This window comes from Calidris pugnax, unplaced genomic scaffold, assembly GCF_001431845.1.
Source record: "Calidris pugnax isolate Ruff unplaced genomic scaffold, ASM143184v1 scaffold1193, whole genome shotgun sequence".
In the NCBI taxonomy this organism is placed as follows: domain Eukaryota; kingdom Metazoa; phylum Chordata; class Aves; order Charadriiformes; family Scolopacidae; genus Calidris; species Calidris pugnax.
Genome location: NW_015091951.1, coordinates 25,262 through 36,926, shown reverse-complemented (window position 1 = coordinate 36,926; position 11,665 = coordinate 25,262). Strand labels below are relative to the sequence as shown.

The window sequence follows — 11,665 nt, the reverse complement described above, 5'->3', positions numbered from 1 at the left end:
CAGAGCACCCAGGAGAAGACACCAAGCCAGGAAGAGACTAGGAGGACTCACTCAGTGCTGCATCCCATTGTGTGGCCAGCAGGTCTGGACGTGGGAGAGGGTCCATCCCTGCTCTGGTGTCCCCGAGCTGCCCACATCCCCAGGCACATCCCCTCGAGGTTTGTGTAGACCCAGGGGATGCAGGGATGGAGGGGACGGGCAAGAGGGGAAGGGACCAAGCCCAGAGCACCCAGGAGAAGACACCAAGCCAGGAAGAGACTAGGAGGACTCACTCAGTGCTGCATCCCATTGTTCTGGAAAGGAAAAACAGGAGCAATGAGTGATGAGAGGGGACAGCTTCTCACCCCATGGTGCTCCTATTGGAGTGGGCAGAGCTCGAGCAGATCCCAAATTCCTTCTGTCTGGGGATTGAAACTGACCCCCAAAGCCTGTGAAAGGCTCCCTTCAGCCTGGTCACATTCTGTGTCTGTTGACCAGCAGGTCTGGGCATGGGAGAGGGTCCAGCCCTGCTTTAATGTCCCAAAGCTTCCCACACACCAAGCCAGGAGGAGATCACAGAGACTCACCCAAATCTGATTCTCGAATCCCTGCAAAGGAAAAACAGCAGCAATGAGTGATCAGAGAGAACACCTTCTCATCACACACCTGCAACCACAGGAGTGGGCAGATCCCAAACTCCTCCTTTTTTTCCAGAGTAGGAAAACACTCCCAAAGGCTGTGAATGGCTCCCTCCAGCCTGGTCGAGTCCCACAACTGGTCCCCAGGGATTCTGCTCAGGGGAGAGGGTCTACCCCTACTTTGGGGTCCCCGAAGTTGCCCACCCGCCCAGAAATCTCCCCTCGTGGTTTAGCCGGAGCAAGGGTATGCAGGGGTGGAGCGGATGAGCAAGAGGGAACTGGCCAAACCCAGACCACCCGGGAGAAGACACCAAGCCAGAAGGAGCTCATGGAGACTCACTCAGTGCTGCATCTCGTTGCTCTGGAAAGGAAAAACAGAAGCCATAAGTGATGAGAGGGGACAGCTTCTCATCACATGGCTGCTCCTGCAGGAGTGGGCAGAGCTTGGGCAGATCCCAAATTCCTCCCTTTGGGCAATGCGAACCAAGCCCTAGGCCTGTGAATGGGTCCCTCCAGCCTGGTCACATTCCGTGTCTGTTGGCCAGCAGGTCTGGGCATGGGAGAGGGTCCACACCTGCTCTGGTGTCCCTGAGCTGCCCACCCCCCAAGGCACATCTTCTCGGGGTTTTCCTGCACCCAGAGGATGCAGGGATGGAGAGGATGGGCAAGGGGGGAAGGGTTGAGCACAGAGCACCTGGGAGAAGACACCGAGATATGTGGAGCTCATGGAGACTCACCCAATTCTGCTTCTCGATTCCCTGGAAAGGAAAAACAAAAGCAATGAGTGATCAGAGATTACACCTTCTCATCACACACCTGCAACCACAGGAGAGGGCAGATCCCTAACTCATCCTTTTTGCGATGTGGGAAAACATCTCCAAAGACTGCTCACTTCCCATGGCTGGTGGCCAGCAGGTCTGAGGTGGGAGAGGGCCCATCCCTATTTTGGTGTCCCCGAGCTGCCCACCCACCACAGGCACATGCCCTCAGGGTTTACCCAGACCCAGGGGATGCAGGGATGGAGAAAATGGGCAAGGAGGGAGAGGGTCGAGCACAGGGGGCCCAGGAGAGGCCACAAGAAGCTCATGGAGACTCACCCAAGAGTGCAGCTTGTTCCCCTGGAAAGCAAAAGGAATATTTGGTCAGATCCCAAAAGTGCTCAAGATCAAGTAAGCAGAGCTGGGGAAACCCCAATGTCCTCCTTTTTGGGGAGTGGGAAAACACTCCCTCTGTCCCAGGATGGCTCCCTCCAGCCTGGTCATATCCTGTGGCTGCTCCCCAGGGACTCTGGACAGGGCAGAGGGTCCATCCCTGGTCTGGTGTCCCCGAGCTGCCCGCCCACCCCCAGGTACATCCCCTCGGGGATTGCCCAGGCCCTCTGGGACTCAAGGATGGAGGGGACGGGCAAGGGGGGAAGGGGCCGAGTGCACAGAGCAGCCGGGAGAAGACACGGAGCCAGAAAGAGCTCACGGAGACTCACTCAGTGCTGCATCTCGTTGCTCTGGAAAGGAAAAACAGAAGCCATAAGTGATGTGAGGGGACAGCTTCTCATCGCATGGCTGCTCCTGCAGGAGTGGGCAGATCCCAAACTCCTCCTTTTTTCCAGCATGGGAAAACACTCCCAAAGCCTGTGAATGGCTCCCTTCAGCCTGGTCAAGTCCCACAACCAGGCCCCAGGGATTCTGGTCCATTCCTGCTCTGGTGTCCCCCACCCCACCTTTCCCTCCCGACCCAGGGAGTGCAGGGATGGAGAGGACAGGCAAGGGGGAAAGGGACTGAGCACCCAGGAGAGGACACTGAGGCAGGAGGAGCTCACAGAGACTCACCCAGTTCTACATCTCGTTCCTCTGGAAAGGAAAAAAAGAGAAGCAATGAGTAATCAGAGACGACAGCTTCTCATCCCATTCATGGGATAGGCAGAGCATGGGCTGAGCCCAAACTCCTGTTTTGGAAGTGGGACAAGAACCTCTGGCTCCCAGGAGAAGGTTCTGTGCCCTGCCCCATTCCCCCCCCCAGTCCATCCAGGCACTCTGCAGTTATGCCTGACTTAAGCAGAGATTTAAGACTCAGCCTGATCCCGTGCCCAGATGCCAAACCCAGTGCTCTCCAGTCCCTTCTGTGCTCCATCAGCCCACATCAATGACCAGAGAACCAGCAAGAGCCATCCAAAGCTATGTCCCTCCCTGGAGGCTCCTTTCTCAGGAGGCTTTGCTGGTGGCAGGGGCCAGGACTCACCCAGCGCTCTGGACTGCAGCCCTGGAAAGCAAAGGCAGAGGAAGAGGAGGTCAGGAGAGCGGCTGCTTTGTCACTGATGAGGAAGTCCAGCATGGGAAAACACTCCCAAAGCCTGTGAATGGCTCCCTTCAGCCTGGTCAAGTCCCACAACCAGGCCCCAGGGATTCTGGTCCATTCCTGCTCTGGTGTCCCCCACCCCACCTTTCCCTCCCGACCCAGGGAGTGCAGGGATGGAGAGGACAGGCAAGGGGGAAAGGGACTGAGCACCCAGGAGAGGACACTGAGGCAGGAGGAGCTCACAGAGACTCACCCAGTTCTACATCTCGTTCCTCTGGAAAGGAAAAAAAGAGAAGCAATGAGTAATCAGAGACGACAGCTTCTCATCCCATTCATGGGATAGGCAGAGCATGGGCTGAGCCCAAACTCCTGTTTTGGAAGTGGGACAAGAACCTCTGGCTCCCAGGAGAAGGTTCTGTGCCCTGCCCCATTCCCCCCCCCAGTCCATCCAGGCACTCTGCAGTTATGCCTGACTTAAGCAGAGATTTAAGACTCAGCCTGATCCCGTGCCCAGATGCCAAACCCAGTGCTCTCCAGTCCCTTCTGTGCTCCATCAGCCCACATCAATGACCAGAGAACCAGCAAGAGCCATCCAAAGCTATGTCCCTCCCTGGAGGCTCCTTTCTCAGGAGGCTTTGCTGGTGGCAGGGGCCAGGACTCACCCAGCGCTCTGGACTGCAGCCCTGGAAAGCAAAGGCAGAGGAAGAGGAGGTCAGGAGAGCGGCTGCTTTGTCACTGATGAGGAAGCATCTCACCAGGGTCTCTTGGACCTTCCCACCAGCCAGATGCTCAGGCCATGCTCCATGTCCTCCCACCCACAACCCATTTCCTTCTTCCCATCCTTCCATTGCCCAAAGAGCTTCTTTTAAGGAAGGCAAAACCTGTTCTGACACAACTCTGATCCCATTCCGTGTACGTCCATGGGCCAGGTATCAGCCTCGCGCCACCCCGATGCCCTCCACTCCATCCCCCCTGCTACAAACTCACCTTTCCTTCGCCAGAGACAATCCATGACAACATAAATCATCAGAAAAAGCAGGGCGAATGCAACCACAAATCCAATCCAGAAATCATCCTTGTAGATAATGGGAACTGAGAAATAAGAAAACACCAGGAGAAGGCCTCATTTTACACTCCCCTGAGTGAGGAGAAGAAAAAACCTAAAACTACTTCAAATTTCCAGTTCCTCAAGCCTTGTGCTGGGAGACCTAGGCTCAACAGGACATCATCCTCCCCAGCCCGTGGACACCCCAATGATCCCCTGAAACACACCAGGATCATGTCTCCTGCAATAAAACTCACTTCTGGGTGCACCCCCCGCCCCTTCCCACTCTCCCCACATATTTCTCCAGCCCCCTGACATCAAACACCCCCCAAGCAGCGTGGCAAACCCCAGCCCTGCTGCCATCCTGCACCTGAGATGTACAGGGACGACGCCTGCTCCTGCTCCAGGAGGCTGTTCCTCATCACGCACCACACTTTCATGCCTGCCTTCCACCTCACAATGATGACGTCTTCGATCTCAAAGAGGCCCCTCTCATCTGGGGAATGTCTCTGGGAGACCGAAGGGAGATGCTGCCCGTCACCATCCTTCCACAGCACCTGTGGTGGCGGGTACCAGCCGGCCGATCGACACACCACCCGGATGCTTATTTCATCGTAAGCCTCCTGAGAGAGAAGAGGGACAGAGCCCATGGCTGGGGGAAGAGCCCAGGGTTGCCCAAAGTTAGGGATGGACCCAGCTCAAAGGCCAAGACCCAACCGCGCTCCAGACACATCCCAGGGTGCCCAGGGGGCTGTGGGGCTGGCCATGTGCTCCTCATACCACCAAACCCACCCCAACATCTGCAGGAACCAGAGAGCCACGTGCTCCTCACACAGAATCACGGAATTGTCAGACTTGGAAGGGACCTCTAGAGATCATCTAGTCCACACCAACAAACCCACCCCAACATCTGCAGGAACCAGAGAGCACTGATGACCCCAGATCTCCCATACAACAACCTGGCAGAGCAACACTGAGCAGCCGAGCTTTGGCACCTCAAGGCAGCATCACAGAACCAACACAGCATCACCAGGACACCACAGAGACTCAAGGCCACCACATCCATACTGCTCTGCCCCCAAGAACACCTCCAACATCACTTGCGTGCTCCCTCCTGGGCAGGCACGGATGGGAAGAGAACCCTCGCACCCCACCTCTTTCAGTGGCTCATGGCCTTCCGCACTGAATGGATGGACGTGAGGATGGGACAGAGCTATGAGAGGGACACACCAACCCAGGGACACCTGCACCATCCCCACGAAACACTACAGAGGCCACAAACCTGCCACCTCCAGCTCCACCACAGCTTCTCCATAAGAGGCAGCATCTCGCACAGTGCAGATGTACTGGCCATCATCAGAGGGTCTCAACCCAGAGATCCGCAAGTCCAGGCTCCCATTGGAGAGACCATCTCTGACCAACTCTGTCCTTCCAGCGTATTCCTTCATCTGCTCACCATACTGGTCCTCTCCATTTCGGTAGAGGTGCACTGTTTCAGAGACCTGGTGCCGGATCCACCTGATCTCCAAGCTCCGAGCGTCCACCTCTGGGGACAAGTGACACGGCAGCACAACGTCCTGCCCCAAAGTGACAAGGAGAGGTCGGCCTGGTCCCACCACTCTGAACTCCACTTGGTGATGGAGAAGGACACAGGGAGACAGAGATTACACCCATGTTAATTTAGGGGCATCACATGACAAGGGGCCAGCTGGTATGAGCAGTACCTGCTGAATCCCGTGGGTGTTGCTTTGCCCTCCCCATGGCCCAAAGACACTGGAGAAACTGGAGAGGGAGCAGGAGGACTCAAAGGAGAATGAGGTATCCTGGGGGTGGCAACCTGCTCCATGACCCCCCAGCCCTGAAATGACGCCTACCCCAGCCCAGCCAGCCCCGGTAGAAAGGACAAAGGCTTTGCGGGAGGACCGCAGGGTGGGACTGAAGATGTCCCAGGAAAATGGACATGTGGCATCACAAGACCAAGGGAAAGTAAAAGCAGCCGAGCTCTGGGCTCAGCTGCTCCTGACCCACAGCACCTCCCCTGACCCACATCTGCCACCCAGAGCACGCTCAGCCCCCCCAGCCCTGCAGGATCCCTACCTGATCCCAGCCGGAGGAGGTGGAGAGTCAGAAAATGACTGAGGAGGCCCCATGGGCTCGTGGGGAACCCCATCTGCGTCCGGAGCTGGAGAAGAGGGTGGGAAGGGAGGCAGAGGGAGGGCAAGGGGGGGTTACAGCCGCCACAGAGGGGATGGGGAAGAAGGGCTGCACCTGCCCCCAACACCACTCCAGAAATCCCACCAAACCACCTGCACCCTGACGTCAGAAGGAACCCTTGGTCGAAGGCAGGACAGGATCCATGCAGGGCTCCCAGTGCAGACCCTTCTCTGCCCCACTGCCCTCCCCAGGGGTTACTTGAAATCCCTTACAAGATTTTAAGTTAAATTATATATTCTAAATTCATCACAGAAAGGAAATTCACTCACCAGACCAGTACAAGCTGCAGGAGGAAGTAACCGACACGATGCACCCAAGGTCTTGTACTTCTGCTCAGTTTCCGGTCGCAGTGCTAGCGGTTTTTGGGGCTGGGTTTTCAAACTCTACCCCCAGCACTTCATAACATAAAGGAGCACCAAAAAAGGTTAAAAGAGGAGGAAGGAAAAATATGTGCATTTGGCTGCGAGAAGGTTAAGGTTAATTTAGAGCTTGGTTGTGATTTTTGGACATGGCGGAGGAGCCCAGCAGTGTCTCTGCAGCCCCACAACAGCCGGGAGCTTGCGGGGAGCCAGGGACAAGGGGACAAGATGGTTTGGGGGCGCTTTGAGTGTCAGAACACCCCAGCTGTGCCCTGTCCCTCTGCCCTGCCAACTTGGGGGCTTCAGATTGCTGAGGAGGACATGTCCCCTGCTGTCCCCAACTTTGCATCCACATCCATACCCAAAAGAAGGGGCGCAGTGGTGGGTATGGAGTTTCTAAGACAGGGGGAATACCCAGGTCTGGGGGTCCTGGGGACTGTACCCACACCTGGGGATGTGGACAAGGGATGAGCCCGTCTCAAACCCAAAGGGGGTCCAGGAGCCCGTATCCAACCCCAGGGGGGTCCAGGAGGAGCAGGGAGGCTGAAGAAGCACAGGGGGCACCCACAAATCCCCAACAAGGTCAGAAGAGCAGGGAGGTCCTGTTCCCTGCCCTGAGTATCCCCAACATCCCATTCCCAGCAGATCCCACCCCCTGGTGCTCCGCCCCAGTTCAGCTCCCAGCTCCGGAGCAGCAGCAGCGATTCACCATTGTAATAAATCCATCTAAAATAGCCCCAGGATGGGAAATTCCTTCCACCTCCGTAAGTTTCCTCTTCCGCTGCACCTGAAGGCACTCCAGAACAAAGATGCTTCCATGCACAGACCCCACTATCTCCCAAAGAAGCAAAAACAATGCAGCCACCTTCACCCAGCACCCAACTGGGAAGGGAATTGGGTAGAGACAAAGCAGTTTTCTTCAGAAAAGGGTCATGTGGTGCAGGAGGATGCTCACGGTGAGTACATGCCGGGCAGAGCCCAGGGGATCCAAGGGGTTCCAAGAGGTTCCAGGGGGCTCTAGGGGTGTCCAAGAGGGGTTTCTGGGGTGTTGAAGGAGTTGCAAGGGAATAAGAGGGGATCTAAGGGGTTCAAGGAGTTCCAAGGGATGTTCGGAGTGGTACCGAGGGGATCCAAGAGTTTCTAGGGGATCTGAGGGGATTCAGGGGGTTCTGAGGGGCACCCAAGGGGTTCAAGGGAGATTCAAGGTGTTCCAAGAGTATCAAAGGGGATCCAAGAGTTTCCTGGCTGCCCGGTGTGGCTTAGCCCCAGCCAGAAGCTCCCTCCCTCCCTCCCTATTCCCCAGTGGGGTGGGGAGAAGAGGGATAAAAGCTGGGGAAAACACCTCGTGGGTTGGAATAAAGACAGTTTAAGACAACGGTTACGGCAGAGGAAAATATCTTTCTTAATTGTAACAAAATATACAAAATAAAGGGATACAAGAGCATTTGCCCTCAGCACCTGAGGACTGATTCCCCAGCCCATCCCCAGCACAGCGGGAGGGTCCCAGGCCCCCGGCAGCCTCTGTCTCTGTCCCGAGCAGGATGTCTGTGGGGTGGAATATCCCTTTGGATGCCTCATCCTGGCCGTGCTCCCTCTCAGCTGCGAGGGAAAGCTGGAAAAGTTCTGGACTGAAGTGAACATTTCTCAGCCACGTATAAATATATTTGTGACCAATGGCATTCTCACACTAAATCCAAACATCAGCAGTTACTAGAAAGAAAAATAACTCCATCCAAGCTGAAATGAGGACACCCCCGGCTGCTCAGAGACCCCACAGCAGCCCATGTGCCTGCCCCTCACTCCCCATCTTCTCCTACGGCTGGGGCAAAGAGAGGCACATCTCCTGCAGGATCCAGGAGAGAAGAGCGAGGAGTCTCTGGAGAAGGGCCGGGGTTGCTGGAGGCTACTGAGACGGTGGAAGGGGAGGAGAACATGTAGGAGGTGCTGTCGCTGAGGCACAGCTGGGTTTTCCTTGTCTCCACTCAAAACCAGGGGTGCAGGGTCTCCCTGTGGAACGAGGCTGGTGGGAAAGTGAAGATCTCGATCCCAGTGTCGGTATTGAGGAAAAGTCACCAGCCCCCAAGCCCACTCCAGTAAGACCCAAATCTTCCTGGGGAGCACGGACTGGGACAGGGGGATGGGAGTAGAGGTGGGAGCCATGAACTGGCCTTTCCTGTGCCTAACAGCACAGATCTCTCCTCAGGCTTTGGGTTCAGAGACCCCTTCCGCTCCAGAAACTCTGTGGCCAACCCAACAGCCCACCGCGAATCACCTCCCACCTCCCCCTCCACCTTCCAGCAGTGCCTCCCATTCCAGCACCCCTCCCAGCCCAGCAATCAGTAATTAGAACTAAATTTCTTGTGGTAAGGCAGGTTCTTCTGTATCCTTTCCCTTCTTGCATGTTTCATAGACTTCATCCGAGGTTCAGGATCAGACATGTTTGGACCCAGGTTCCCCATGCCTGCAGGGGACAGGAGAAGCCAGAGCATCAGGGACAGAGCTCAGTCATAGAATCATGGTTTGGCTTGGAAGGGACCTTAAAGACCATCCAGTGCCACACCCTGCCATGGGCACAAACACCTCCCAGCAGACCAGGTTACTCCAGCCCCCTCCAACCTGGCCTTGAACCCTTCCAGGGATGGGGCAGCCACAGCTTCTCTGGCAAACCTGGGCCAGAGTCTCATGCCCTCACAGCAAAGACTTTCTTCTCATCTAAATCTCTCCTCTTTTAGTTTAAAACTCTCTTCACTGGCCAGCCCAGGTACACCTCCCAAACAGGGAAAAGGAGGAGAACTCCCCATAAAAAAACATCAAATAACATTAAATACCCTCTTCCCTCAATTCTGAGGATGCAGAAAATTTCTCCGCTCTACGGAAAGAGAAGATCAGGTCACATCCCATGGTTGTTCCCCAGCAAATCTGAGGGGAGGTGGTCCATTCCTGGGCTAGTGTCCCCAGTCTGCCCACCGCCCCAGGCACTACCCCTCAGGGTTTGCCTGGACCCAGGGAATGTATGGAGGGAGAAGATGGGCAAGGGCGGAAAGTGTTGGCCACAGAGCACCCATGATAGAACACCAAGGCAGGGGAAGCTCACAGAGACTTACCCGGTGCTGCAGGTCGTTGCTCTAGAAAGGAGAAACAGAAGCAATGAGTGACAAGAAGGGACAGATTCTCACCCCATGGAAGCTCCTGCAGCGGTGGGCAGAGCTTGGGCAGAGCCCGAACTCATTCTGTTTGGGGAGTGGGAACAGAGCCCCAAACCTGTGAATGGCTCCCTCCAGCCTGGTCAAGTGCCACAACTGGTCCCCAGGGATTCTGGTGAGGGGAGATGGTCCACCCCTGCTCTGCTGTCCCCGAAGTTGCCCACCCCCCCCAGTAATCTCCCCTCGTGGTTTCGCTGGACACAGGGGATCCAGGGGTGGATAGGACAGGCAAGAGGGCAAGGGGTCGAACCCAGAGCACTCAGAAGAAGACACCAAGCCAAGAGGACCTCACGGTGACTCACTCAGTGCTACATCTCGTTGGTTTACAGAGGAAAAAAAACAAAACAATAAGTGATGAGTGGGGACAGCTTCTCATCCACTAGCTGCTCCTGTTGAAGTGGGTAGAGCCTGGGCAGATCCCAAACTCCTTCTCTCTGGGGACTGGGAACAGACCCTCAAAGCCTGTGAATGGCTCCCTTTAACCTGGTCACATCCTATGGCTGGTGTCCATCAGGTCTGGGTAGGAGAGAGGGTCCATTCCAGATCTCATGTCCCCCAGCTGGCCACCCCACCAAGAACATCCCCTTGGGGTTTACCCACACCCAGGGGATGCAGGGATGGAGAGGACGGGCAAGGTGGGGAAGGGTTGATCACACAGAACCCGGGAGAGGACACCAAGCCAGGAGGAGATCATCACGACTAACCCAATTTTGCTTCTCGATTCCCTGCAAAGGAAAAACAGAAGCAATGAGTAATCAGAGTGAACATCTTCTTATCGCACGCCTGCAACCACAGGAATGGGCAGATCCCAAACTCCTCCTTTTTGGGATGTGGGAAAGCACCCCAAAACCCTGTGAATGGCTCCCTCCAGCCAGCTCAATTCCCATGGCTGGTGGCCAGCAGGTCTGGACGTGGGAGAGGGTCCATCCCTGCTCTGGTGTCCCCAGGATGCCCACATCCCCAGGCACATCCCCTCGAGGTTTGTGTAGACCCAGAGGATGCAGGGATGGAGGGGACGGGCAAGAGGGGAAGGGACCAAGCCCAGAGCACCCAGGAGAAGACACGGAGCCAGGAGCAGCTCACGGAGACTCACTCAGTGCTGCATCTCGTTGCTCTGGAAAGGAAAAACAGGAGCAATGAGTGATGAGAGGGGACAGCTTCTCACCCCATGGCTGCTCCTATTGGAGTGGGCAGAGCTCGGGCAGATCCCAGCTTCCTTCTGTCTGGAGATTGGGAACTGACCCCCAAAGTCTGTGAACGGCTCCCTTCAGCCTGGTCAAGTGCCGCGGTAGGTCCCCAGGGACTCTGGACATGGGAGGGGGTGTACCCCTGTTCTGGTGTCCCCGAGCTGCCCACCCACCACTGGCACATGCCCTCAGGTTTTACCCAGACCCAAGGGATGCAGCGATGGAGAAAATGGGCAAGGAGGGAGAGGATCGAGCAGAGGGGGCCCAGGAGAAAACCTCAAGCCAAGAGGATTTCATGGAGACTCACCCAAAAGTGCAGCTTGTTGCCCTGGAAAGCAAAAGGAATACTTGGTCAGAGAGAACAGCTCCTCATCCAAAAAGTGCTCAAGATGGAGTAAGCAGAGCTGGGGAAACCCCCAAACTTCTCCTTTTTTGGGGAGTGGGAAAACACTCCATGTGTCCCAGGGATGGCTCCCTCCAGCCTGGTTACACCCTACGGCTGGTCCCCAGGGACCCTGGGCATGGGAGAGGGTCCATCCCTTCTCTGGTATCCCCAGGTTGCCCACCCGCTCAGGCACGGACCCTCAGGGTTTCCCCAGGCCCCAGGGGATGCAGGGACAACGGGGACAGGCAAGGGGGAAAGGGACCGAGCACAGAGCCCCCTTTACAGAACCCCGGTAGAGAGCCAGAAGGAGCTCACGGACACTCACCCAGTGCTGCATCTCGTTGCTCTGGAAAGGAAAAACAG

General features: G+C 56.2%; 1 protein-coding gene and 1 long non-coding RNA gene across 2 annotated transcripts; both read right to left on the bottom strand.

The window, feature by feature from the left end:
* Positions 1-464: 464 nt before the first annotated feature.
* LOC106900174 (butyrophilin subfamily 1 member A1-like) lies at positions 465-6,446 on the bottom strand. Its single transcript, XM_014962165.1, has 12 exons — positions 6,438-6,446; positions 6,052-6,136; positions 5,237-5,584; positions 4,325-4,606; positions 3,897-4,001; positions 3,572-3,592; positions 3,163-3,183; positions 2,098-2,118; positions 1,715-1,735; positions 1,355-1,375; positions 958-978; positions 465-587 (listed from the first exon to the last, which is right to left on the bottom strand). Exons 2-12 carry the CDS (start codon positions 6,122-6,124, stop codon positions 553-555), a joined length of 969 nt encoding a protein of 322 aa, XP_014817651.1. The 5' UTR covers positions 6,125-6,136; positions 6,438-6,446; the 3' UTR covers positions 465-552.
* Positions 6,447-7,921: 1,475 nt separating this feature from the next.
* On the bottom strand, positions 7,922-10,845 carry LOC106900176. The gene is made up of 4 exons (XR_001414115.1): positions 10,824-10,845; positions 10,435-10,455; positions 9,632-9,652; positions 7,922-8,988 (listed from the first exon to the last, which is right to left on the bottom strand). It is a non-coding gene; the product is annotated as an uncharacterized LOC106900176 (long non-coding RNA).
* Positions 10,846-11,665: the final 820 nt, after the last annotated feature.

Coding starts and splice junctions, on each gene's coding strand:
- LOC106900174 (XM_014962165.1), bottom strand. CDS start 6,124: ATGGGGTTCCCCACGAGCCCATGGGGCCTCCTCAGTCATTTTCTGACT. Junction 3,593..3,896: donor TTGTCTCTGGCGAAGGAAAG/GTGAGTTTGTAG, acceptor TTTGCTTTCCAG/GGCTGCAGTCCAGAGCGCTG. Junction 1,736..2,097: donor GCAACGAGATGCAGCACTGA/GTGAGTCTCCGT, acceptor TTTGCTTTCCAG/GGGAACAAGCTGCACTCTTG.